At 40.2% G+C, this 27,984-nt stretch overlaps 3 protein-coding genes across 6 annotated transcripts; 2 read left to right on the forward strand and 1 right to left on the reverse strand.

Annotated features, from left to right (window-relative positions):
* Positions 1 to 289: 289 nt before the first annotated feature.
* afg1la (AFG1 like ATPase a) lies at positions 290 to 12,562 on the reverse strand. Of its 2 annotated transcripts, none has more exons than XM_025900929.1 (13): positions 12,398 to 12,562; positions 11,843 to 12,033; positions 9,636 to 9,687; positions 9,439 to 9,540; positions 7,000 to 7,130; positions 6,807 to 6,906; positions 4,691 to 4,749; positions 4,509 to 4,591; positions 4,336 to 4,406; positions 4,142 to 4,242; positions 3,264 to 3,404; positions 3,064 to 3,174; positions 290 to 1,006 (listed from the first exon to the last, which is right to left on the reverse strand). In XM_025900929.1, the coding sequence occupies exons 1-13, from the start codon at positions 12,522 to 12,524 to the stop codon at positions 869 to 871; spliced, it is 1,407 nt and encodes a 468-aa protein (XP_025756714.1). In that variant the 5' UTR covers positions 12,525 to 12,562; the 3' UTR covers positions 290 to 868. The 2 variants fall into 2 exon arrangements, with proteins under 2 accessions (XP_025756714.1, XP_013125572.1); XM_013270118.3 differs by having other exon boundaries at positions 11,843 to 12,048; positions 12,398 to 12,555.
* LOC100705841 (sex comb on midleg-like protein 4) lies at positions 12,056 to 19,383 on the forward strand. Of its 3 annotated transcripts, XM_019348899.2 has the most exons (9): positions 12,056 to 12,240; positions 14,004 to 14,072; positions 14,915 to 15,151; positions 15,530 to 15,659; positions 15,810 to 16,010; positions 16,186 to 16,347; positions 16,443 to 16,661; positions 16,759 to 16,904; positions 16,991 to 19,383. In XM_019348899.2, the coding sequence occupies exons 2-9, from the start codon at positions 14,070 to 14,072 to the stop codon at positions 17,114 to 17,116; spliced, it is 1,224 nt and encodes a 407-aa protein (XP_019204444.1). In that variant the 5' UTR covers positions 12,056 to 12,240; positions 14,004 to 14,069; the 3' UTR covers positions 17,117 to 19,383. The 3 variants fall into 3 exon arrangements, with proteins under 3 accessions (XP_019204444.1, XP_005477411.1, XP_019204445.1); XM_005477354.2 differs by lacking the exon at positions 14,004 to 14,072; XM_019348900.2 differs by lacking the exons at positions 12,056 to 12,240; positions 14,004 to 14,072 and adding an exon at positions 14,392 to 14,553.
* A 2,134-nt stretch (positions 19,384 to 21,517) lies between these two features.
* Positions 21,518 to 27,950, forward strand: vsnl1b (visinin-like 1b). Its single transcript, XM_003442872.5, has 4 exons — positions 21,518 to 21,847; positions 23,523 to 23,689; positions 23,878 to 24,093; positions 25,995 to 27,950. Exons 2-4 carry the CDS (start codon positions 23,528 to 23,530, stop codon positions 26,190 to 26,192), a joined length of 576 nt encoding a protein of 191 aa, XP_003442920.1. The 5' UTR covers positions 21,518 to 21,847; positions 23,523 to 23,527; the 3' UTR covers positions 26,193 to 27,950.
* The last annotated feature ends 34 nt before the right edge of the window (positions 27,951 to 27,984 follow it).

Below are 27,984 nucleotides of genomic sequence, written 5' to 3' on the forward strand. Positions count from 1 at the left end.
GCAATGCTTTTGTTTGTACAGGAGATATACTCCTGTAGTTTTTTTTCTTCTCACTTTCACTTCCCACACAGTACAGTCTTTGTTTCTGTAAGGCTGCGTGCATTATTGTATTTAAATAAACAGAGGATGAATGCAAGCAGAAAGCAGTTAAATATCAACCTACGCCAACACTGAAATGGTTTCATTTGTGGGGACAGATGTACAAAGCTATTGTGCCATATAAGTAATATTCAGCTGACATGGTTTGCGTTTCTTTTTCCGTCTGGCGAATGAAGACACTGATGAAGAGTCAGATGGTGCCATTCATTCTCTGCAGCATCTGCAAAGCTTTCTGAGATAAACATTTCACATGCACTGGCTAAATAAATCACAACTCGAATAAACACACGGCTGCAAATCTCCAAACCAGTCTGCTGCCATTGTATTTAGATGTGTTAAGATCATATACAACTCATTTCATTTTCAAACCGTAGTGTATCTTAAAATAGATCCAATTAAAATGTCCCTTAAATCTTCATGAAAGTCCTTTTGGATTACTTTTCCAAAAGTCGTCCAGCTGATTTCCCACACATTAAAAAAAAAAAAAAAAGTGAAGTTGGACCTCAAAATGGCACCAAGTTAAAAGCAATAACTCAAAGTTCATCTTATAAATCCTCCTTAAAGTGCAATGTCGCAATAAAATGATTAGATAAGAATAAATACTCTGCACTACATTTGCACACACGCACAGAGATGAGGAGTCCCACTGGGTTTGTGCTGCATAAGATGATGATGAGGAGTAGTAGTGTTCAGTTCTGGGCTGTTACAGGCAGCGAGGAGTGCAGATTAAGGAGCACCAAGTTTGGTAACACTGTTTCCTTTCTAAATGTTACGCCTGTGATTTCATGCTTCTGTCCCCCTCCAGCCAATATTCTTCTGTCTGCATCTCTGTGAGGCGGGACACGGTCCTCTGGAAGGCAAATTTTTCCTCTTCGCCGCTGAAGATGGACAGACTGCTGGCTTCTTCCTGTTAGACATTAGACATGTTACAGTTTACTGAGACAGGGGAAGCCCAGTCGGTATGGCAACACACACGACTTTGGGGGGAAAAAAGCCATAAATCAAATGGTGGCAGCCTAATAAAACGATACAACCTCCTCACTCTCAGATCTTTCATCTTTACATGTTCACACAGATTATTCTTTTTTTACAGTCAGATTTCAGTGCCCTCAAACACCTATATAATTTGTTTTATTCCTTTTTGTGTTAAATAACTTTGAAAAACTCATGTTTTATTTTTGTATTCTACAAAAAGATTCTACAACTTTTAAATTCAGATGAACAGAAAATTGAATCTGAATTATAAAACCATTACATGTGATGATTTAACATGATTTTACATATATCTTTTGCTTTTATTGGCGTTCAATGTTCTATTTATGGGTTTAATAGTTTCCAAATTAGATGTTCCAAAAGTTTGAAAATGAGATTTTCATGAAATTAAGTGGAAAATAAAATTTGTGGATCCACTGACTTGTATAAAGTTAATTTTTACCCAAATAGAAATGCAGTTTCTATGGTAACATACTTTATCTCTCTTCTGACACAGGAAAAAAAAAAAGCATGTTTTAACAACCCGTAGTCTTAAAGTTTCTAGTCTTAAAAGTCTTAAAGTTTAGTTTGCAAATCTCATAAACCAACATTTTATTCACAATAGATCAACCATATCAAAGGTTTAAACAATGAAAACGCTCAGTGGGAAGAAAAAAAGAACTCATTTTGAATCTGATGCGCCGGCGCCATGTTTATCACTGTGTAGCAATCTCTCTTCTTTTAACAACAGTTTGCAAACATCTGGGAACCGAGGAGTCCAGCTGCTGAACATTTGGGAGAGATATGTTGTCTTATATGCGATTTGAGCTGCTCAACAGCCCTTTGGTCCTTGTGGGCGAGCATTGTGTTGCTGAAATAGGCGAGGCCCTCCTTAAAAAAGACATAATGAATTAGATGGGAGCACGTGCCTTTGGGCCCTGAAGATCATAAACATCCAACATTGATACAAAACTGTACGATCAACCCACAAATGGTCATGGCACATGGCTGCCCCTCCCTCAGCCTGGTTTTTCCTTCCCACTGTCACCAAGTGGGTTCACTTGATTGTTGGGGTTTTCTATGTATTACTGTAGGGTCTTCACTCTATAATATAAAGCACCTTGAGGTGACTGCTGTTGTGATTTGGTGCTATACAAATAAAACTGAATTGACCTGATTTTTAGCCTCGTCTCTTACACATGGAGATCTCTCCAAATTCTCTGAATCACTCGATCATATTATTTACGTTAGATAATGAGATGCTCAAACACTTGATAATTTTACACTGAAGGTCATTATTTTGAATTTTTCAACAATTTGTGGATTTCTTGGCAGATTTTTGGTGAATCTCTGCCCATCTTTACTTTTGAGAAACTGCCTTTCCAACACGCACTTTTTATACCCAGTGATGTTACTGACCTGTTGCTAATAAACATAATTAGCTGCAAATGTTCCTCCAGTGTTCTTTGTAGTATCGCTCACTTTTGCAGCCTTTTGTCATCCCCGTGGCAACCTTTTTGACACATGCTGCTGCAATAAAATTCAACATGAGGTAATAATTTTTAAGAAACAATAAAATGTGTCAGTTTAAACATTTTAAAGTGTTGTGTTTTACTGCGAATACGATTTGGGTTTATGAGATTTGCTAATTCTGTTTTAAATGACATTTGACACAGTGTCCCAACTTTTTTGGTTAGTGTTTTGTACAAGGGCTAAAAATTTTTACATTAATTTCCATTTTTTATGTTACCGATACACTTCAAGGATGGATTTTTATATTTCCAATTAAAAAAAAAAAAAAGGATTTAGGACCAAACTGATATACTGGTTAAAATGATTCTTACAGTTTACACAGTATGTGCTGACTTACTTTTAGCTGTGTGCTCTGGGTTTCATTTACTGTCAGCCGTAGGCCACAGAGGCCTTAATCATCTGTGTTTACCACCAAAATTACCCAAATCTGGTTTCTCTGCGGAAACAGTTACAGCTTACCCTTTTCAGCCCCAGGTCATCCATCAGGATGTGGCCCTCGTCGTGACTGTGATCCCCGTCTTGTACAAAAATATCCTCCAGCGGGTGATCTGCGAGGATCACAACACGTACCTGAAACAAGACAAATTTAGTGATAAATTCCCGTGTTTGGTGTTTTAGCGCAGGTTTAATGTGCATACAAACAAATGAAGGAATCCTACCTTGTGTTCATAGAGGGCATCCACGAGCGTAATGAGCCGCCTGGCTTGAGTTTTTTTGTTCACCGTCAGCAGAGGAATGTGACGAATGAAGACCGTGTCAAACAGCCTGGATATCTCTAGGTAGTCACTCGCTCCTAAAGGCTGGAACATTTATATTCAAACACATGTATGAGGTGTCCACAAGCAAGACTTCCCACACTGGTTTGAGTCATTTTTTCATTTCCATAATTTTTTCACCAAATCACACTTTGCATAAAATGTTTACTAGAAACTTCCGACTCTGCTGCTTTGTATTAGTCATTTTCTTTCTCTTGAGCATAAGCAGAACCAAAAGCGAGTCAGTCGTTTAAACAGAGACCTTTCATTTCCCATCATTGTGAAGGAAACCAACTAGATTAAAATGCAGGGAGAGGTACATAAAATAAAATACATCGGAATTTATTTGATGTGACGTTAAAGCAATAAAAACTGGTGCAGTAAACATCTGATAACAAGTGTTCGAGGGCTTTGCAGCAGGACTTTGTCATCAGTATGCAGAAAACCAGTCATACTGCAACTCTGAAGACACACGCATCTGCACGTTTTTACTAGCAATGGGAAACCAGTAGCTCAAGATTGTGGCGAGTGGTTTGCAAATTTAAAGGAAAAAAAACAAAACAAAAAACACTGCACTCTTGTGGTTGAGCATACCTTTGATTTCCCTTTTTAATAAGAGACTTCTGATACAAAGTCAAAACAAGCCCAATTTGTGCCATAAAATAAAGCAAACCACTTTTTTCCCCCATATTAAACCTGACATACCACATAATCTAAAAATAAAAGACTGATAAACAGTAATTATACCATATCATCCATCACACAGTGTAAAAGAGACTCACTCTATCACAAAGCTCCTCAAACGTACAATCTGCGATGGTCCCGCACGCTTTGTTCAGGCGGACTTTTCTGTTGTGGACGTTCAGAACTCTTGGTCGTGTTACTGCAGAAAACATTATGTTCAGTACTTTATATAATGAGTGGGTCATCAGTAAAATGCTGCAGTGACAGAATTCCATTTTGAAAGCAGACTTACTGTCATTCTGTTTAAAAGCCAGCTCGTCAAACATTTTATCGAGGGTCGTTTCTGCATCAGGTTCACTGGAACTGCAACGGATGTAACAGGGAAACATTAAATAGGAAAAACAGTGCAAACCACACAAAACAAAATCATCCCCCCTGTCTTGTTTTACAATGAGCATTTCTTACAGGAAGTAGAGTTTTCCAGATGAGGGTCTATTCCGTTTGCGGTAGTCAATCCCAGAGTCCAGGCGAAGAGTATGGCAATATTTCTGCAGGAGGAAAAACAGTTTACAGATAAATACTGTGATGTCACACGTGGTAGCCTCAGCAGCGAAAGATGACTTAACTTTTTTTTTTTTTTTTTTTACCTGCAACACTGCAATAAAAGGCACAAAGTTGGCTCTCTGCAGGCCGTTTTTATACAAATCTGAGGAAACAGAAAGAAAAAAAAAAAATCATTGTCACATTTGCTGTTCTGGCATACATCTAAATGGCTTTCAAAGTGTTACAGAAGACTGATTATGCTTCTTTCTTGTTTTCTGTAATTTGTACACTCAAATCCCATTTAAACTTGTAAATCTGGTCAAGATGACCTGATAACACTCAAACAAAGCATCAGAATGAAGAAGAGCGGGGACTTAAGCGACTATGAATGTGGTTGTTGGTGCCAGACAGGCTAGTCTATTTCAGAAACTGGTGATCTACTGGGATATTCCCACACAATCATCTCTAGGGTTTACAGAGAATGGTCCAAAAAAGAGAAAATATGGAATGAGCAAATTTAGTGGGTGAAAATACCTTATTGACTCAGAGCTGACTCAGGTCACAGGAAAATGGCCAGACTGCTTTAATGTGACAGGAAACTCAAATAACCACTTGTTACAACGAAGGTACGGAGAAGAGCATTTCTGAGTGTTTCTGATGCTATCACGTCGACATGGACCAAAACCTCTGAGGAATATTTCCAGCACCTTGTTGGATCTATACCACGAAGAATTAAAGCAGTTCTTTCCAACCTGGTACTACCAAGGTGTACCTAATAAAGTGCTTGGTGAGTGTATACTCTATACTGTTACAATTTAATTCGGATATTGAGGTCACTGGATGTAAAATTAACCCCTGTGGGTTAAAACACTCTGTTTACAACAGTTTCTTTTTACTTTTGGCTCTCTGTGGTGTCAGTGTGAGCAGATACTCCTAACATCATCGATTCAGGCTCCTAACATTATAGATTTAGCCACAAAACAGCCCGGCCCACCTGCTGTTCAACCTTCTGCTTGTAAGGGTCAGCCAGTAAGAAGAAAGCTGGCTTAAAAGGAGGGCGAAGTGAGGTAAAATGACTCTTTTCAAACAAATGATGAACAAGTAAGATAAATAACAGTTTGACATAGCATAACTGATGTTACAAATTTTAAATACATTGGTCCCTCGTTTATTGCGGGAGTTATGTTCTAAAAATAACCCGCGACAGGTGAAATCCACGAAGTAGCCAGCTTTATATTTTACAATTATTCTAGATGTTTTAAGGCTGTAAAACCCCTCACTACACACTTTATACACTTTTCTCAGACAGGCATGAAGATTTTCACACTTTTCTCTCTTGTTTAAACACCCTCAAAGTTCAAACCTTCGTAGAAAAATAAGTCCAGTATTATAGAATGAAACCAAAGATCAAACCCTGTTTTCAGGTCCAGAACATGGGAATAGAGCAGCTGCGAGAGCATTCAACATTAAAGAATCAATGGTAGGGAAGTGGAGGAGCAAGAAGAATGAGTTGAGTAAAGTTTGACTTATCTGACTGTTTGGTTTCGCCTAATGTGCCTTATAATCCAAAAAATACGGTAACTTCTACCTTCCTTAAGCATGTCCAGAAGTTCTACTTTTTATGCGATGGTTAGCATCTTCCTCTGCCTTTTGGGTGCTGCAGGTAACTTTGACGGTGCAAAACGTTTCATCGACATTGTTGTGTTTGTTGGGGAGAAAACTTACAAACATACAGTACAGCACTTCAGAGTCACACTGCTGGCAATCGAAGATTTATGTAAATATGACAAGCTGAACGCATTCTGTACTGGACAGGAGACACGGCACGAGATTGATTGACAACGGTCTACAGCCAATCAGGACGCAGAACACAATGCGCTGTAACAACAACAAAAAAAGCATGCAAAATTGCACACAAAAAAAAAAAAAAAAAAAAAAAAAAATCAGTGAAATAGCGAGGCCGCAAAAGGTGAACCGCGTTATAGCGAGGGACCACTGTAACACAATATTTATTGCAGCTGTTTTTGTCAAATGATGTATGCACATTTTTACTTTAACATGGTGAATAATTTCCTGAATGTCCTGAATGCTTATACATTTATGATTACAATCCCATAGGATTGTGCTTTAAAGGCATTACATGTTTTTTATGTAAACCAAAGGAGTTTTAAGCCGTGTTAAGAACACAATTATAATCATATTACACTAGACATTACTTACCTTCAGGCGGACGATTAGAAGTAGCCACAACAACAACACCGTTCAGAAACAGATTCTCAAAAAGCTGCTTGAGAATCATGGCATCTGCTATATCAGTGACCTGAAATGTGGGTAAAGCACAACAACATGATTGTTACATGAGGTTACATGCTATAGAGACTAAACATTTTTTTACAAGATGATTTAAAAGTACCTGAAACTCATCGAAGCACAGCAGACAAGCCTCTTCACTGATTTCCTCTGCAACCGGAGCAATGGGATCATAAGACTTGGCCATTTTTCCTGCCTTCCTTTTTGGCATACTCTGTTTCAGCCGATGAATCCCTGTAGATTGAAAAGATAAATGCAGTTACTGTTAATTGTAAGTCTGTAGGAATAGACAAGTACAAGTGAACCGAAAAAGATCCCGGAAAAACCAGGTGGAAAATGCAAACTATCACATTCTTACAACATTATAATATTAGATATTCTATGTATAATAAGCATGCAATAGATAGGGTAACATATATTGTTTTGCACAAGACTCTTTCTCTACTATATGCCTGTTGTCTTTGTTCTGCACAGGATATTGGACAAAGTTGCCATTATTAAATAATTGTTTCCGTACAACTTTCTCTCACACAGTTGTGCAGGAATATTTGCGACCTCCTCTTTACAACATATGTTTAGTTCATTGAGGTTTGTGGGGTTTTTGTTTATTCACAACCCTCTTAAGGTCCCACCTAGGGGTGGGCGATATAAACGATATACGATATAAACGATATAGATTTGGCCAACGATAGAGATTTTGACTATATCGTGATATCGCGATAGCGCATGTTGATGATGTCATCAAGCTGCGCCTGTTTTGGTAGAAAGTATCACAGCGGCTACAACCATTATCATCAGTAAATTATGTTCTCCTGACTGAAGTTTGGCCCGTGTATAGCATCCTGCTATGCAATTGCATTTGTCCCTAACCACCAGAATCCCTCACGTTAACTTTTATCGAGTGGAAAAAAAGTTGACGTTCATCCTCCAGCTTCACTGTGCTAGTGTTATGCTAACATAGCTGTGTCGCTAGCAATCACGTAGCACAACATTATATACCAGGTAGTCCAACTTCGGTCACCCTGCAAACGCCACTGCTGTTTAGTGTTTCTGTCTTCACTTATGTTGGAAGTGGTAGCAGAACTGTACGTTTTAATTAGTTTCAAAAATCTCTGTAAGAACATGGTATGAAATGTTTAGGTGTAAACTAGCGAGCTAACTTCCTGTTAACTTCTAACTCCGTTAAATTTAATAAATTCTGTTTTCATGGATGTTAAACTTAATTGTTACACCCGATAAAGCAGCAACGCTGATGATTTAATTAAAGATGAAAGAATTTAGACTGTTTTTAACTCTCAGTGTTCGTTTGACTTTGGGACCCGAAGGGGACGGAGTTTTGGACCCAGATTACTCCTCACTACGGCAGCCGTAATGCTCTGACAATCCATCAAGCAGTCCATCAGCAGGCTTACCAAAGTTGTACTAAAACATTTTTTAACAGATTTCTACACGCCAAAATCGGTTCAAGGTCAGTGAGCACAACCAGAATTCATACATAAGGCACACTCTCGATTTTTGAGAAAATTAAAGGATTTTAAGTGTGCCTTATAGTTTGGAAAATACGTTATACAGAAGAAAAGAATATATCGTGATATATATCGTTATCGCACATGCTTCAAATTATATCGCGGTATGAATTTTAGGCCATATCGCCCAGCCCTAGTCCCACCACAATATTTCAGTTAGCTTGAGGTCTGGATCATTACAACACTGATTCTTGTCTTATTCAGCTGTTCTGTTGTAGATTTCCTGGTGTTCTTGGGATTGCTGTCCTATTTTATGGCCAAGTTTGGACCAAGCTTCAGCTGTTAGACAGATGGCCTCACATTTGACTCTGAAATACTTTGTTATAAAAGAGGAATTCACGGTCGGCTCAATGAGCGCAGTGCCCAGGTCCTGTGGCTGCAAAGCAAGCCCAAATAATCACCCCTCCACCGCTGTGTTTACAGTTGTTATGAGGCGTTTGTGCTGATATGCTGAGTTTGATTTGCTACTTACCCTCTTAATTGCTATGGAAGCAGTAAGGCTGTACTTAGAGTCCCCTTAAATCTTTCGTTTCACATGACTGTATGTGAAGTACTGCTTACACTGGAGGAAATACTGCAGTATTTCAAAGGTAAATGTTTTGAATCTCCACAAATCAAATCACAGAGAAATTAACGTAAAATACAAAACTGTGTCTCATGCTAGAGATTTTACCATTAGTGACAAGTGGATTTTAGTAAATACACAAAAATCCTTACATAGCTGAGTTTAAGTGGCAGGAGTGACACGATATATCCAGATGGATTATGTACTGATGTCGAAAAAAAATGTATATTTGCATTCTTCTTTTACGGCACAGATACAACAGACTTGATTTATCTTGAACAAAACTCAGTTTCATTCCAGTATTTCTTTTTGCCAATAAAACAAAGACACCTTATCTTCCCCCACATGTTCACTAGAAGCAGAGAAAGTCCAAAGTTGCATTTGATAAACACAGCTCCCCCCCCCCCCCCCTTTTTCTCTTAAATGCAGCTTAACTAACAACTGTACTCACTTTTATGCACGTCCAACATAAAACCATGGAAATGAACCCTCTTTTTGTTCTCAGTCTCCACATATGAATAAAACATGTCCATGACCATCGTTTTCCCCGTGCCTGAAACAAACAAAAAAAAAAAGATCTTCTGAGTTAGGAACAAATCTTAATTTCATTACATTGAGATATGCAACTCTGTGAGTTTCATGGCTTACCAACATCACCGTAGATGTAGTAACCTTTGGGAGGCTTTGGTTTTGTGAAAAACTAAAAGATGAAGAGACAAGTAAAAATGAGCAAAAAGCATCATTATAAACTAATATAGACAAATAGATGGCAAATTATTTAGGAATCTTTCAGTAATTCCTTTTTTTTTTTTATTGTGACCTGAAGAAAGCATGCCAAACACACAGGCTTTTTTTTTTTTTTTTGAAGGAATCACACTCAGTGAGAGCGCAAGTTATGTCAACAAAGCCAACAGCTGATGAGACTGAGTAAGAAGATAAGAGAAACACTGTAGAAGCAAATTTTAAAAAGGCATGCTGCTGAAATAGTCAGCAAAGAAGATAAGGCATGAAAGAGAGCTGCTCTTATGTTCCTCAGATTTATGTGACACAGTGGTAACCTGAAAAATGTGAAAAACAGCACAGGCAGGGTGGAGTGGGCTGACACGAGCGTCGGGGGTGATTTGTGACAGAAGGAGAAAGAGCACAAGGGAAGTTTTTCAAGATGGTTGTGACACTTTTAATGATATATTGTTTGGAGACAGTGGCACTGACTAAAAATACAGGAGGCTAAGCTAGAGCTGGCAGAGTTGAACATGTTCAGATTTTCAATGAGAATGACCAGGATGGACAAGATGGGCTAGAAAGAGTACATCAGAGGGGCAGCTCAGGTTGAGCAGTTTGGAGACAAAGTTAGAGAGGAGAGGCTGAGATGGTTTGGACACTTGCAGAGGAGGGACAGTGGATATATGGGATGGAGGATGTTGAATGTGGAGCTGAAAGCTCCATATTCAGGAGGAAAAGAGGATGACCACAGAAAAGATTCATGGATGCAGAGGGTTGGTGTGACAGAAGAAGATGCTAGGAGCAGGGTGAGATTTAGGCAGATGATCCGCTCTGGCAACCTCTAACGCAGGGGTCCCCAATCTTAGTCCACGAGGGCCGGTGTCCCTGCAGGTTTTAGATGTGTTCTTGATCCATCACAGCTGATTTAAATGGATAAATTACCTTCTCAACATGTCTTGAAGTTCTCCAGAGGCCTGGTAATGAGCTAGTCATGTGATTCAGGTGTGTTGACCCAGGGTGAGATCTAAAACCTGCAGGGACACCGGCCCTCGTGGACTGAGATTGGGGACCCCTGCTCTAACGGGAGGAGCAACAGAAGAAGATGAAGACCAAGTGGTAAACTGAAAAACCACGTTTCACACGTCATCATTAACACTGGACTTTCTGTGTTAATGTTTTTGAATGTGAAACGGTCACATGTAGGGCAGCACAGTGGTGTCGCTGTTAGCACTGTTGTACCCTGGGGCCTTTTCAGTTTAATGCAGTGTTATTTATATTGCACCAAATCAAAACAGCAGTCACCTCAAGGCACATATTATTGTAAGACAAAGTTTTCATGTGCTCAAACGGCTTCTCTCTGGGTACACCAGTGTCAAGTGGGACTGGCTCCAGTGCCTGAATTGAATAAGCAGAAAATGGATGGATGGATGGATGAATAGGAAACAGAGAAAATTTATGAAATTTATGGTAGGTAACATGACCAAAGGGACCCCTGTATATATAATCCATCCATCCTCTTTCGCTTATCCAATTCAGGGTTGTGGCCTACCCCAGCTGCCATAGGGTGAGCACAGGGCTAACACATGTGGGCTACCACTCACATGCCCACCTATGAACAATTTAGAATTACTGGTTAACCTAACCCCGCTAAGTCTCTTGACTGTGGGAGGAAGCTGAAGTACCCAGAGAAAAGATACACAGACACGGAGAGAGCATGCAAACCTCACACAGAAAGGCTCTGGCATGATGGTGGATTCAAAGCTAGGACCTTCTTGCTGTGAGGCAACAGTGCTAACCCTCCCTCCACTACAGACACCCACCTGAGTATCTTAGGTCTGAATACCTAACTACCCTTATGCAAGATGCCCCATTCATTGGAGTGTGAATGCTACACAATAACATTATTTTATTACTCCAAAACCTTTGTGATACTCTGTGATGCAACTTTGCAAAAACACATTATAATTTGGATAATAACCAAGTTAAAGGCTGAGTAAAGCTGGACAAATGTAAAGATTAACCTCTAATATTGCCAACATTATAAACCACATTGCTCCGCACTAATATTCAGTTAATATTAATGTTAATATTAATAATAATAATGACATAAGTTGGGGCGTGCTTCTACCTACCCTGGAGAAGATGGATGTCGGGGTGTTGCTGTATCCTCTCAGAGTTTTGTGCAGCTGGTCCAGTTTCTGCAGCACCGCTCTCTGGTGCTCATCCTCCCGCAGCGTCCCATCTCTGATCAGCCCGGTGTAGTGATCCAGGGGGCCGCTGAAGCCGGCGGCGCTAACACCGCTCTCCTCCTCCTCCTGCCGGACTTTCACAGAGTATCCTTAAAAACCGTAACAACACGCACGTTACCGATAGATTAGCTCTCCGCAACGCTTTTAGACCACTACGAAAACGACTTTATAGGTGATTCGGACAGTAACAATAACGTTGCTCTGGTGGGCGAACAGGAAGAATTAGCGGCTAACGACTCTGACAGCTCACAGGGCAGGATAAAACCGACAAGCATAACAAGGTAAGTTTGTACAAAACCTCAAAAATGTGCATTAATGCCAGGTTAACGTGAAAAGGCATACACTAGCTAAACATGTTAATTAAAAGTAGGACAAGGTTGTGATTAGAGCAGCGGACGGTTACTTTAAACAGTCTAAACTGGTCTAAACAAACCTCACCTCTTCTGTGGAACTCTCTGAGAGATTTCAGCAGCTTTCCAGAGGAATGTTGCTCTTTAAAAAGAAGCCTAAAGCCCAAAGAAGCTGAGGGTGACATCTTCATAGACAGCGGTACGCGCGCCGCCATCTTGGATTCAAATTTTGTCAATCGAACTTTATTAGCAATGACATTTTCAGTCGCTTTTCGGCCAACAGGAGGCGACAATTCACCATGCCGGATTATTTAACAGCACCTTTAAACGTAAATAAAATAATATTGTATTTTAATTATGGGTAGTAAATGTGCTATTGCATCCTATAAATACAATTTCAGAGACTATATGGTTTTCATTATTATTATTATTATTATTATTATTATTATTATTATTATTATTATTATTACTCAGGCGTGTTGCCACTTCATAATGTTATACACTTAATACATCACTGGGGTTTCAGCTAGTAGTCAGGCAAAAGAAGACCTCTAAAAGCATCACTTTCAGCTCTGGGAAATTGTGTGTAGTTCGGGATAATTACTTAATTTAAAAATGTATTGCTAGATAATTTATTGAGTAATTAAAAAAAACTAATTTGCCTAAATCTCACGGCTGCACGCACACCTGATTTGTCCTCTGTGACTGTAATATCAAGTGCAGCAGTATCATTGACTTCACTGTATGACTGTAGGGGGTAAATTAATGCTATATAGAGTCTTTCTTCGCCCACCCGAAAAATGCGTTTATTCAAATTAGTGAGCAATACATTTGGAACACCACATGATAAAACATGCGAGCTACACAGCATAAATCCACATGGAATTCTGTAAAATCATCATATTTTCACAATAAGATTTTAATGTTAACATGATTATTTTGGACAGCAGTTATTTATTTCATTCGCTGTAAAATATCACAGTAATAGTAAAAAAAATAAAATAAAAATGGGTCTGATTTCCTGCAGCTCCAGCAGCTCCCTCGTGTTGTTTTTACAAACATAAAGCCCAAATATATTCAGCGTGCTCTCATGCATAACAAAGAAAAGCCCTGACTCCTCTCATCTGGAAAGCTCGAAGCAGGAATTTTTAAAACATTTTGTTATAATCTGGGTCATTTTTACTTAAGAACATGACTAAGATAATCATTTTTGATAGACGTGATAGATGGATTTATCAACAATTCACCAAAGATCTAAATATAATGAAAGTATAAACAATTTAAAAGCCCACAAAAACGCTGAAACACAAACGTTAAGAATCGTGTTAAAAATAAAATAAAATAAAATAAAAATAAATAACCGATATTTCATTTTTATATCAACTGACAGCTGCAAATCTGTCTTGGGTCTAATTGTGCCTCCGAAGCACTGAGCCTGGGTTGCAGACAAAACATGGCAGACAACTGTCAGGGCTTACAGGCTTGTTGCCATGACAACAGAGGAGCACTTCTCCCTCTCTCTCCGTCTCTCTGTCTCTTTAATGCACACACACACACTGTCACTCGCTCCCTGTCTGTCTCTGTTGTACACACACACACACACACACACACGCACACTCACAAGCACACAGACATATATACAGTATTACAGTGGAATCCGCCTTGCGCTGAGATCTGTGCTCTGCTACTGGTAGCAGAAGAAAATATAGGAACCACAGCACGGAGCGTAGGGATACTCCACATCTTCACATCTGCTTTGGATGGTGAGTGCCTGCTGACCGGTTATTGTTTGTTTACATGCTGCATCCTTTCACAAATCTCTTCAAAATACATTTGGAGGCATTGCAAATGGCTTCTTTCCGGTTAGTTGTGCTGGTGCGGGGGGGCGGGGGATATTTCTTTTATTTAGTAGCTGCTTCTTGTTTCCTTTCTCTTATTTTAAGAATAGGCTGGAAGCTGTCATGATAATGGTAATTCATAGCTGGGTAGCCATGGTGAAGTCAATTCCCCCCCCCTCCCTCTGCCACTGCTGAATGCATTAGTCTAATGAGATGTCTGCAGCCCGTGTGCCCAGGAGCAGCAGCACAGCAGCAGCAGCGGTGTGTTAACCAAAGGGAGACTAAGGGGGGGGAAAAAAAGCAAGATGGCTTTTCCTGCACTGCATGGAATTTAACTTTGTAGTCGCCTTTAGGCTCCTGGGATTTAAAACAAAAGGTTGTGGGCTTTCACAATAGAAGATAGCAGGTAATAGTCACCCCTCCCTCTCCCAGGTTTATTAGTGTGTTATGAGTGCAGGATGGAGGTGCTGTTTCCACCACTGCACATGCATGGCTGCCTTTGTGTGTTGTTTGATTATTATGGTGCTCAGCTAAATGCTGTTTCTCTCACCACATTGCTCGACTGAGTTTTCTGCAGTCTCCTAGTGTTTGGATGTTACTGTTGGTACACCTTTGCCAATTGCCTCTGCTTCCTCTGAATTCATGCTAATGCTGCACTCTAGTATGCAGCGGCTACAGAGGAGTATTGATGTGCAACTAAAGTGCATGTTTTCAATGCGTTTCCCTTGCCCTTGTTTGAGCTCACTCATTGTTTCCTTTGTGTCCAGCTACAAATGAGCGTACCTGCAGTGACGGCACAGAAATCAGACGGCAACAACGGTGAGATGCAATCAGCTGCAGTGGCTCCCTCCTTCATCCCCAGCCAGGCGGGGAAGATACCGGGCAGGAAGAGAGGGAGACCTCCGCTCCGCAATGTCGCCAAGATGGATTTTCCTAATCGCTACCCTGAATCGCTCCCTCCACTCAAAGTGCCCAAGAAGAGGGGGAGAAAGCCGGGCTTCAAGGTCAGCCAGATGGGGAAGGGGATGGGAAAGGGGAAGGGGGGGCTGGTGGATGAGTTGTAGTGTGTGTGGGTGCAGTGTGTTTAAAAATACATGTGTACACAGACGGGGAGACTCCATGCCCTTCAGATTTTGTGGGATCCCAGCATAAACAGAGTTGGAGTTAACATCTGTGAGGCTTTGTTCTGTTGTGTTATGGAATTATTTTTTAGCCTAAAGAGGACATTATTATCAGCACATTTGTTTTCTTTTCATACAGGCCAAAGCATGAAAACTACAGTGTTAAACAATCCTAACCCTCCCTGCATGATTTAGTGTGCATAAATAAATGATATTTCCAAAACAGACATAGCAATACAAAACCCCCTTCTTCCTCTCCAGCTCAAACCCAGGATGGTGATGACACCACTGGCTATTTCTCCACCCAGCAGCACCCCAGAGCCCGATATGAGCTCCATTCCTCAGGATGCTGCCACCATCCCCCACTCTGCCACGCCCCAGGTGCTCACAGGTAAGATACAATATGCTGTTAATCCCACTTAAGAAGCTTTAAAGTGCTTCTCTGTTAGCTTAAAGACAAAAAATCATATGATCTCTTTTTTTCCCTTATGTTTTTCTCCTATTTCTCCTTTCCTTCGTTTTCTCCATTTGTGTTTTCCAGTCTGTATCTACATCAACAAGCAGGCGAACACTGGGCCCAACCTGGACAGGAAGAAGATCCAACAGCTTCCCGATCACTTTGGGCCCGACAGACCCTCTGTGGTGCTTCAGCAGGCCGTTCAGGGCTGCATCGACAGTGCTTTCCAGCAGAAAACGGTGTTCACTCTCCTCACGCAAGGCTACGGAGGAGAAAAAATATCAGGTGTTGTACAAAGACCCCCTTCAGGTGTTGTTATCTGTTTGTTTAATAGCTTCTTTAGCACACTCCCTAAGGTGTTACTGAGAGAGAAAAAAAATATTAAAGGTTTCATTGTCTGACTTATAAGAAACTTTTGTCTAAGCTGCATTTCAAGTGGTCTTCTGTTTTGCTCTTCCAGCCACATTTGATGGGAAGCAGCATCTTCTGAGCCTCCCCGTGGTGAACAGCATCGACTATGTGCTTCGTTTTCTGAAGAAGCTCTGTCGCAGCTTGCACTGTGAAAACCTTTTCAGTGATCAGCCCATTACACAGCACAGCGGTGGCTCCTACCAGTCAGATGGTACTTCCAAATTAAGTTCCTGAACTAATATAAACAAATACTTTGAATCTGTGGGGGATTTTTATCACTAACAGAAGTCTCCATCATGTCTTTAGCTGAAACATCAATGGCTGATGACTACCATTTAGACCAGTCAGATGGCAAACGCTACTCCGTTGACCCTGGCGATTCCGCTTTCAGCTCCATAAGCTCGTCTTACTCACCAAAGTCCACCTACGGGTTTCGCTCTTCACAGCAGTTCTCTAATGGCTCAGCCTCCATGTGCAGGCAGTCATCCACCAGCCCAAACACGTTCCCGGAGAGCAACAGGACAGGTAAGACACCATTACAAGATAAATCAAGCATTGATGTGGCCTTTATTTTTCTGAGGTACAAAAGTAACTCTCCATCTTTCATTTGTTCTTTCTTGAGGTTATAATGTGTCTTCAGAATCGCAGGAGTCCAAAGCTCCGCCCAATAAAGACCCATCCACCTGGTCTGTGGAAGATGTTGTATGGTTCATCAGGGATGCAGATCCCCAGGCTCTAGGTCCTCACGCAGATGTCTTTAGGAAACATGTAAGTGTTATGCTGCTGATTTACCTGGCTAGACTAAACCTCGGGTCCTCACTGAGTTTCACACCATCTTCCTCTGCCTTTCACAGGAGATAGATGGAAATGCTTTGTTACTCTTAAAGAGCGACATGATCATGAAGTACCTCGGACTCAAGCTGGGGCCGGCCTTGAAGCTTTGCTACCACATCGACAAGCTTAAGCAGACTAAGTTCTGAAAACTGACTACAGTTTATTAACCTCTTAAATCCAGCAGAATATTTGAGGAAGGTCACATCTGGGGAAGGCAGGTCTGTCAGCCAATGGGAAGAAAGTAGAGTCATGAGGTGTGCCGCTTCATTTAGAGTCCCCGGAAGTAAGATGCATCTGTTCCTTATCTGCCCCAAAAGTATAAAAGCAAATCGGTTACTAGTTTTGTCCTTTTTTTCACCCTGAATGAGAAGATAACAGAGCAAAAATCTAAGAAAGAAATTAGTTACTGAATAACCGTATCTTCGGTCTTTCATTTATCTCTATCATGAAGGTATTTGTTGGTAACTTTAGCACTTTAACATTAGCAAGGTCACACCATAAGACCGTATCCAGCTAAATCCTGTAAATGTTAGGTTGATTAACTAGTATCACAGATTAGTTTGGTTCTTACATGGTAAAAATCTGCACATATTGTTTTTTTTCTTTAAAGTTACTGTATCAAACATGATAATGAGCATCATTTAATAACCGTATTATTCATTTGGAGTCATATTTATGGGTGCCAGATTCCACTCAACTTAAATTGAGTGTTTGCTCTCTTTTAACTCCTATTTTGGTCTCCACCACCTCCTAAAACGCTAGATGCTCCTTTTTGTTCACTGTTGGGCTCCTAATTCTGACAGTCAGTCCTTTAGTGCTGAGCAGATAAAGTATAAATGGGTTGTTGAGAGACTCTTCACTTAAATCTGTAGTGGCAAAAAATGACGCTATGTAAAGAAGAAGCTACTTTCAGCTACTCCCTTATTCACAAGGGGTCTCCACGTGTTTGTTTTTTACACCAGATTCCCTTCCTGACATCCTAAGGCACCTAAGGGATTTGTGTCTCCTTCCAGGATTAAACTGGGGATCTTTAAGTTGTTAGGTGACTGCGTAAACCACTACACTATGCTATGAGATTGACCCAAAATAGCCAGACAGCTAAACAATAAGCAAACACTGTGTAAAGGTAAATAAAGCCAAGAGGATCTGACGATTCAGTCACTGCATCCGTTGTGCACTACACCCAACCACCTCATACTGATTATAAAATACTCGGGGGCAGAGAGACTCTGAACTGGTGCACCTCAGACCTGGACAGCTTACTCCCTTGCCATTGGCTTACAGAGCAGAAATGAGTGTTTTGCTAAGTTTCCCAGAGTTATGATTCATCCCTCCCTCTTGTCTTACGTCTGGCATAAAGTTTGATCTAAACCCATCATATTGTGGAATACATCCTTCATACACATTATATAACATATTTGTAATCATTAAAATAACGCCAACTTTTGTCTCACAAACCTTCATTAGCAGAACATCTGTCTGCTGCAGATTATATATACAGTATATCCGTCATCTGACAAGCAATGTATAACAGAAAACACTTTATACCTTAAGAAAGTCTCATTTTGTCAAATGTCACTATCCGATCTCGTTTACTCGTGTTTACCAAGCTGAAAAAACATATCTACGAGTGTATTTAAAAAAACGGTGCATTAAAGACTACGTCGCTTTTTGATTGAGAGATTTAGAAAATCATTTTTGATACTATTTTTTCACATTACTGTATGACGAAAAAGTAATGTTCCCATTGAATTTGCCTTTCTTTTTTTAATTATAAGTTTCATATTAAAAACAGTACAGCCTAACAAAAACAGAACAATAGCCTACACAGAAGGACAGCAGCTCTCTTGTACATACACATATAAAGAAAAGTGAGAGCTTTGTGAACGTGATATATTAATGTTTTAATATGCAAGATTGTTACACGCCGCCTATCTCCATAGCCTCTTTATGTACAGTCATAAGAACATTTTTTTTAAATTATATGTTTCTATGTTTTTATCGAGCATCAGTGTTGATACACAAGTTGTCAGAACACACAAAACACTTAAATGTTATACTGAGAAAACCCAAAAGGCCATGTAAATGGGTATATAAGATGATATTGCTTTTGTATACCACTTTTGGTGTACAGTATGCATTCTTTTTTAATCAATTAACCTTTGTAAGTGAATGCTGCTGTAAAGATATTCCATGTAAGCCATGCCTAGTGAGATCAAACTAAGCTGTTTTATTTTGAAAGTCACTATGAATAAGACTTTTAGAGAAAGCTGAGTGGGTCAGTGCTCTATACCGGTGCTAAAAGTTATCAGCGTATTCAACTGTTTGCTTTTGTGTTTGTGAGATGTAAAGGAAAACATATGTGTATGCTGTATTGTATGTGAGCATTAAATTAAGAAGTCAAGTAACCGGAGGTGATGTTAGAGTTATTGTAACACAATATTCGAAGGGGCTGGTTGCCTTTGGCTTGTAGAACAACAGTTAGCACTAATTATTTTTGCAGCACCCAATCATCCTGAATAGGTGGCGGTTTAAATCTGGGTCCACACATCTGAGAATTATTTTGGCTGGAAGCCTCGTCTGCTCTTCAACACACATGATTTAACAAAGGTGACCTATATCTGTGCCTCTCAAACCGGTGTACAGGGAGCATCCAGGTTTCTCTGCGGGGCTCTCAAGGGGTCTCCGTGAATCATAAATAGGTTTACCAACTGCAGAATGGAATATTTAAAAAATAACACAGTATATCATGGTCAAATTCATACCTTATAGTCCTAGTGATTTTTCAGGTCTTTGAGACTTATATTACAGCTAATTTGGAGTGAAATGACTTTTATTGTAAGTAAATGAAAATGATTTTATGGAGGGCTTTTATAATTCACTGAAGACTTTTTGACATTACAGCAGAAAAAGTAAATGTTAATATTGTAGGTAACAATGACTAAACTCCATTCAGCTGTGTCAGTTTCAAGGCCCTGGTTTTGTGCACACTGCTGGTTCTCTTTCAAGCGGTCATTACGATCTGGGATATTATAATAAGTCCAAATAAATGCTATAAAAATATTAATCCTCATTTTCTCCTCTGCTCTGTGCATTGTGGCTATTTTTCCCTGACTTATTATCTGGTCTTCTAAGTAAAGACACATTTGCTCTGGAACTTGCACCATGTTTATCTCCTGAAGTGATTAAAAAAAAAGATTATGTCACAGGCTGTTGTAATCAGGTAAGTAGGACCTAGATATGAAAGTGGACCTCTTATGCTAATTTCCAGCGCCATTAAAAAAAAATAAAATCTTGGACTCTGGTAGAGTAGCTACCAGAGTAGCTACTCTGGTAGAGTAGCTACCAGAGTAATGCAAAGCTACTCTAGTATTACTCACATTTGAGAATAACCCTTCTTTGCCTGGGTACATCCACGGTCTGAAACCAGCCAGCTCCTCTCCCTTTAAGGCAACTTTCCCCTGACAGAAGGTGTGTACAGCAGCTTTGTGCTCGCATCTAGAGGGATACCTCCTGTCTTTTACACAATACACATCCAAGAATAGGAAAAAAAAGTACACGGAGAACTCCGAAGCCTAAGCTTCTGGTGCACAGGGATTATTTGAACATACACTGACCCCATTATTTAAAACTTTGGCCACATTCATGGTCAACTGAATTTGTGCTGTGTGTGAGTGGGTGTGCGTCTGTGTGTGTGAGGATGCGCATAATCCCCCGCAACTCTAAAAGGAAGAAATTAAATGCCAAACCTAGACTTTTTAATCACCATGGAGACGTGAAAGGTTAGATTCACACTCACTAGCTTACATGGATGGAAGCCCCCCAACCCCCTTAAGAGATGGGCCAGTTTTTCACAGAAAGAGGACTGTGAGAAATTTGGAGTCGCTTCAGACTTAAAGCCACAGTCAGTATGGACAAGATGTGTTGGTTCTTTTCATACTTTGAAGACAAGCTTGACATTATTTTTGTGAAAAAAAAGAAAGGAAATAGTAATAATCGGTCTTTAATTGAATACTTCAGGATTTTGTCTCCCAAAGGTTATGAGGAGGCTTTAAAACTAAACTAAATGTCACCTTCAGGACGCATTTGAACGTAGCCAAGGGAAACAGCTAGTAAGTAAGGGTAAATCGTGTGTTTAGGATCAACGTGAAGGGCTTTAAACAACAAAAGCGCAAAAATATTAAAAATATATATTTTTTTAAATAATGAATTTTACACTTTAATTTGGCTTGTGGTCAAAATTTTGAAGGTGGGCCTGGGGTTGGGGTGACAGGTTTTCTACAGCCTGGCTACAAACTCTAAGTTTTTTAATAAATGTATTTATTCTTCTCACAGATTTGTCTAATACCATATAAGTGAAATATTTCACAGTCGGGTTTATTAAATCCAATTCCAGATTAGTTGCAGTGAATTATTTCATCAGGGTCAAAAATGAATAGGCTATGAATCTTCCATTCTTGCGCCACGGAGATGTCCAACATGTTAATTTCCTGATGATGAAATTTCAAGCTGACCATCCTCATCACGATGAAGATCCGGTTATAACGTGACAGGATCAGGCTGAACCCAAACCGAGCAGCAGCAGCAGCAGCTACAGTGAACTTATGATCAGGCTGTGATGCACACGGGTGACGCCGCGCTCCTGTAGTCGCATAACCAAAGACTGGCGTGGGATCGGTGCCTGCTGCGCCTCATCTGGAATAACGTCGGGAAAATCCAGAAATTTCATTAGCGGGTGATTTTTTTTTTCTCTGAAAGAGGGCGAGCCTTGTTGAGAATAATCCCTTTTGGGCAAACGTTTTCATCGGCAGGGGGTTTTCTGTACTTTGCAGAAGCCAGAGCAGATTTATTCCGATAGAGAATCGCCAAATAATAAGGTAAGAAGTGCGTGCACTTTGAGCTACGTGCCATGTCTTAGATGTATCTCAGATTATACATGCAGGGATGGGTTCGTGTTGATATGTCGCGCATTATGTTTCATATTTTCCTTTGGTGTGAATGAATGGGGATTGAGGAGAGGGTTGGCTCTCTGGCACCTGCGCATCCTTTAAAATAAAGCCTTTGCGTTTTGCCTGGAAAGAGCCAGAAAAACAGAAACAAGGCAGAGAGCGATTATTTGGTGAATTTACAAAATGTCACCAAGATTTCTGCACTTAATGGGCTTTTTTCTCTCTCTTTTCTCCCACCCCTCCAATGTGGCTCTGAGGCGGCACCGAGGGGGGCTGTGTTGGGTTTTAAAAATAGCTGTTTGCTTCTTACATTTTGACATGTTTGCTGGCCCGATGCGCACGGAAAGATGTCATTAGGAGCAGGATGGGGGGGATCTAATCTGAAAATACTCTCACTGCGTCGTTTCCATCGGAATGCAGCAGCGTCTCCCTCTCCAGCTCTCACAGGAGGCGGTTAGCTTTAATAGCATTAACTCAGATGTCATTGCCCAAAGCGTGAAATAAAACAGCATCCGATGGCCCGTGTTTGGCAGAACGAGTCGTTCATACCTGTGGCCTGTGCGCAATGTGGCTGATATTTCTATTAAACGCCGCAGTTGCAGCGCGTCGAGCCGTTTCTCTCAGCTCAGCGCTCCGTGAAACAGTTTTGTCATCTTCCTGCAAAATGTTGCTCCTCAAGGTCATTCGCTGTAGCCTATTTTAGAGATAATACCCAACATCTGTTACTGTAATTACCAATCACGCTCGCCAAGCTTGGTTCTATGACACGCAGGGGATGGACGTTAAAAGCTGTGGTTTGCAGTGATTTGGGCTGTAGCGCACATTTCTGCCGTTTGTTGTGGAAGGCCCAAGCCAATGCAGTGCTGCCTGTGGTGGAGCTGTCCAGCCTGCTGTCATGCTGCAGAGATGTGGACCATATGTTGGTCTCAAGTTGTGGACACTCCCACAACGGCCTGTATTTAGATTCCAAATAATATTCTGCTCTCTCATTTGTTCAGTTATGCAATGGAAGTTGATGCATCCTTGGCCACTTATGTCATTCGCCACATGATGAGTAAATAATTAATGAATGTGGGGCTTCTGATGGACTGCCCTGGTGTCCAAACTAACCCAGGCTGATTGTTATGCAGCTTTCCCACGGCTGCTTTAAACACTGGATTACATGCAGACCACTCAGGTGTGTTTTCCATTGATCCAAATCACCCCAGGCCCGCTGTGTGCTCCTGCACGCTGCCCTTACTCGTGTCTGTGGACTTACTGCAGCAGCCTCTCTTTTACAAGCAAGCACAGCCTTTGTTGTCATTGTTAGGTTATAGGACATTGTTTGCAGTGGAAACTTGATAGCAGCGATCGAACATTTGATGAACTGGATCTGCTCTGATGGTGTTGATCCAGGTCAGTGCTACCCAGGCCACTGACTGGCACAAACAGGCTGAAGGGACCGAAATAGAACACGAGCACCGGGGCAATATTTGCTGCCATCCCAGAAGAAAAAGAGCACATTTTTTACACTCTGTGCTCATTTTTTTGAAGTGGGAATCTGACAGATATTTTTGAGCCGAAGCAAAGGCAAATGCATTATTTACGTGTTCTTGCACCACAGGAAACATGGGAAAGCAGAACAGCAAGCTGACTCCTGAGGTGATGGAGGATCTGGTGAAGAACACAGAGTTTAATGAACATGAGCTGAAGCAGTGGTACAAAGGCTTCCTGAAGGACTGCCCCAGTGGCAGGCTGAATCTGGAGGAGTTCCAGCAGCTTTATGTGAAGGTTTGTGTCCACAAGCTCCCGCTCTTCTTTATCAACTGCCTCTTTTGCATCTGTTGGATTTATTTGTTGTAGAAACTTTAATCATGCAGCAGTTGAGCACTTATTTTAACTTTTAAAAAGCTGTGCTTATGCTATCACAAGAAGGCACCAGTTGACCTCTCTTGTGCTCTCTCTATTGTTTTGTGCAGTTCTTCCCTTATGGTGATGCGTCAAAATTTGCACAACACGCCTTCAGAACCTTTGACAAAAACGGAGACGGGACCATTGATTTCCGAGAGTTCATCTGCGCTCTGTCCATCACATCCCGTGGCAGCTTTGAGCAGAAACTCAACTGGGCCTTCAATATGTATGACCTGGATGGTGATGGCAAAATCACCAGAGTGGAGATGCTGGAGATAATCGAGGTGAGGGATTATAGAGTCATTAAGCTTTTGCTCATCAGGGGACTGGCTCTGGGGGTTTTTTCTCCATTTTTTTTTTTTGGTGTTATCAGTCTCCCACACACCTGCAGAGCCTTGAGTACAGATACAGTTTCGTAATGGCAAAACTGCAGTTGTATTGAATTACATTTGGCTATTTGTGGAAACAATCTATAAAATAAATCCGATATGTGTCAGTGATATCGGAGCATATTGACAGCCCCTACTGAGACTGTCAATATGCTCTGAAGTGTGCAACAGTACAAAAACAGTCAGACAAAAACCCCATTATTTTATGACCTGAGAGTTTTTAACACTATTAAGAAGATATTTTTCACATAATTGACTTATGGTTTTGGAATAAATCACCTCAGAGCAAAGAGCAGGAATGTGGGAATTAGCTGTTTTGGTTTTGGTTTTTTTCCAGTAATTTTGACATTCGGAGATCTGAGCATTGTAACTGTGTTCAAATCACAGTTTGGGTCTTTATAAAACTTTTCTTTAGGAAACCCAAAAGCAGCAAAACAGTTTGAAGAATAAACAAATACATATTAAACCTTTATTGACATCATACTATTGCACTCAAAAAGAATTATTATATCTAAACACCAGGACCACAACTGACCCATTTGGCTGTTATTATTGTTATTATAGAGCTACCCAACAATATTTAAGTATTTAACATAATGGACATCTGTGATGATCCAATGAATGATGTATGGTATTCTAAAAGTGCCATTCGATATATATTTAGACACACGACTTGTGCACTAGTGCATAAAGGAGTATTAGGGCCACATTAAGAAAGAAAGGGCAAAATTATTTTTATATTAATATTGTTCATATTGAGACTAAAGCTGAAACATGGTGATTAATGTTGTGGTTTAAAGTCAGACAAACGCCACAGCCGTTTTACCCTCTACAAAATAGCTTGCGAAGAGTCAGTGCAAGTGTATTTAAGAATTGGTTTTAATAACAAGGAAATTATTTCTCTATTACTACATAAGCATGATGTGGTGATAAGTGCAAGGATGTTGAAGAGATGGTGCAAAAAGCTGCATCTGTTCAGAAGGAAAAAACACAAACTTGGAGGGGTTGGCTTGATTTGTGCAAAATGAAATAGCTGGCAATGGATGATCACAAAACACAATCAGAACGCTAATGAAGTTGTTGTATCAACTCATCAAATCCACATTTCAGCTTTAGCTTTTTTCTCAAAATAATATTTCGACTTAATTCTCAAAAATAGCATTTCAAGTTTAATCTGAAGATTTGGGTTTATTCTTAAATTGAACAATAATAATGAAAAAAATCTGTTCTTTTGGTGTTTTTTGGTAATACTCTGTCACACTTATTGGGTACTCGAGTAGAATTATAACTTTTACTTAAATAAAAAGTCAAAATGATTTTCCCACTTTTACAAAGGATTTTCCAACTCATCTCATGTCTGCATGTTTGCAATACCACTTTTGAAATAATTCAATAAATCAGTAAAGGCCCAGTGTTTCCTACACGTGTGTTCTTGATTTCATTTGATATTTATGTATTAAATATTCAGAGTTCTTAGTCTTCTGTGTGCCACCAAATTTCAGCCTGCTGACAGAAAAAAATAGCAGAGCAGAGCATGCATTCATTATTCAACTACTGGTACTATTTCCATCCACGGATGACTTGGATTACTTTTGCTTAATAATTGTATGTAGCTTGTTGTTGTTTACTTGTAGCCATTTCAGCAATTTAATCATTAATCTCCACAAAAATGATATTATTTCAACATTTTACTTTTATCTGTTTATTCACTGCTTCGTCCATCCATCCATTCATCTTTTATTCTTGCACAGCAAACCACAGTTATCAGCTAATTTCTCGCCACACCTCGCCCACAGGCTATCTACAAAATGGTGGGCACGGTGATCATGATGAAAATGAACGAGGACGGTTTGACACCAGAGCAGAGGGTGGACAAGATCTTCAGTAAAATGGATAAAAACAATGACGACCAGATCTCGCTGGAGGAGTTCAAAGAGGCGGCAAAGAGCGACCCGTCCATCGTGCTCCTGTTGCAGTGTGACATGCAGAAGTGAGCCGTCGCTGCTCCCTCCTCTTCCTGTCTGTATCCACACACTCTGGACAGCAGCACACGTTTTAATGTCTCATTAGGTTCTCTGCCATTTCCACAGGAAAAAAAATAACAAAAAACAATGCTTGGACTATTTTTCAATGGACTCGCTTCTTGTGGTTGTATGCATGAGAATGTCAAATGCTGAATAATTTTGAACATAGCTATAAGATATCATACATTTCTATTTGACAACATGCCAATGTGATTTGTGCACAGTAACCCCTCTACATTCTCATTCAACCTTAGCTTGTATATCAGTGGAGCACTGCATTAAATTATGTTTCTGCAGTATTTAGGATCCCCAGTGTTCACTGCTGCAACTACTGTACGCTTTACATGATAGTAACTAAATAATAATTCCTATGATAATTGTAACTGTCTCTACTGTACAGACTTGTTGAGCTCTTGGAGGGTAGAAAGGCTCCTGTCTGTTCCAGATGTTTTCACACGTTGGAACCAAGAAGAGTAGGTTCTTTGCATGCATATATTATGTGTCAAAAAAAAATCTCTTACCTTTTTCATCTTTAGGTGGTTATAAAAAGAGAAACCGTCACACTAAATTCATTTAGTATTGTTGCATGGGATGTACAGTATGTGACTCATTAGACCATTAGTTCACCTCCTGTAATGTGGGAGCATGCTTCCTTCCATTCGATACACGTGTATGTGTGACACTTTTCGAAAGGTTTTCGGGTTGCAGTTGAGGGCTAATTTCCAAGGAAGAGCTTTCACGTGAACATATTATATTTTGCTTAAGTGACTTACAGAATGAGCAGAAATATATTTATGGAACATGCGTCCCTTAATGTTATTATTGTACTGCTGCCGCTTAATCTAGAGACGAGGCCAGACTTACAGCTGTCATTAGGCGCAGGACACGCGCATTATTCCCCACGGCGATCCCAGATTGGCTTCTTTTTAGGCTTCTTCTTTGATTTATGGTTTACTCGAGTTAACGTTGAAGTAACTAAACTTTACTCAGTACATATCAACTTGTTTACAGAAATGAAGAGCACTGCAAAATTAATAGTCTTGGCTTTTGACCTTATTGCTGGGAGCTCACTCTTAAAGCTAGGGCCCTCGTGAGAGGGGCTCCACTTTCCAGTGCAGCAAAAGGAGGGGAAAAGCCTTATATATATGTTTACCGAACACACTGCATTCCTTCGTATAAAACTTTTTTGTAAGGAGAAACTTTTTATCGAAAGGTCTCATCTTCTAATCTATTCCGTTCGCTGCAGTCATTAAAGATGCAGGACCCTTGAGAGAGGTGCTTAAAGCTTTTGAGAGAGCGTTTCAGAGCGAGACAGCAACGAGTTGGCGAAGGTTGAAACTATTGCAGAAATTCTCTTTCAGCGGTTTTGCTTCCCCATTTCCAGGCTATGCAAGCAAGGACTGAGTGTCTGCTTGTAGTCCACTTATAGCAGTGGAAGGTGCAGAAGCTTGTCATTGTTCTGTCTCAAACCAAGCATTACATTATCAGTGTCTATATAATTTATAAATTTCAGGCCAGTCACCATGTCAGATTCTTTGTCTAGTAAATGTTTATATCAAATATGAAAAAGCATAATACAAGTGACTGTATTCTTTTATACATGTGGCATGTGTTGCACCCAAAAATAATTCTGTAGTGATTAAAACAAATAAACCATAAACAGGCTTTTTTCAAAAGGCACGGGCTGCCAGGTGGACTTAATGGGCACAAAATAAAATCATCTCTGAACACAGTGCTCTGTATGGATGGACAAAAGGATGAA

Source organism: Oreochromis niloticus, linkage group LG19 (genome assembly GCF_001858045.2).
Source record: "Oreochromis niloticus isolate F11D_XX linkage group LG19, O_niloticus_UMD_NMBU, whole genome shotgun sequence".
Taxonomy (NCBI): Eukaryota; Metazoa; Chordata; class Actinopteri; order Cichliformes; family Cichlidae; genus Oreochromis; species Oreochromis niloticus.

Coding starts and splice junctions, on each gene's coding strand:
- afg1la (XM_013270118.3), bottom strand. CDS start 12,524: ATGGCGGCGCGCGTACCGCTGTCTATGAAGATGTCACCCTCAGCTTCT. Junction 4,592..4,690: donor CTTTTATTGCAGTGTTGCAG/GTAAAAAAAAAA, acceptor TTCCTCCTGCAG/AAATATTGCCATACTCTTCG. Junction 4,243..4,335: donor GGCTTTTAAACAGAATGACA/GTAAGTCTGCTT, acceptor TGTTTTCTGCAG/TAACACGACCAAGAGTTCTG.
- vsnl1b (XM_003442872.5), top strand. CDS start 23,528: ATGGGAAAGCAGAACAGCAAGCTGACTCCTGAGGTGATGGAGGATCTG. Junction 23,690..23,877: donor TCCAGCAGCTTTATGTGAAG/GTTTGTGTCCAC, acceptor TGTTTTGTGCAG/TTCTTCCCTTATGGTGATGC. Junction 24,094..25,994: donor AGATGCTGGAGATAATCGAG/GTGAGGGATTAT, acceptor CCTCGCCCACAG/GCTATCTACAAAATGGTGGG.
- LOC100705841 (XM_019348899.2), top strand. Junction 15,152..15,529: donor GGAGAAAGCCGGGCTTCAAG/GTCAGCCAGATG, acceptor CTTCCTCTCCAG/CTCAAACCCAGGATGGTGAT. Junction 16,348..16,442: donor TGGCTCCTACCAGTCAGATG/GTACTTCCAAAT, acceptor TCATGTCTTTAG/CTGAAACATCAATGGCTGAT.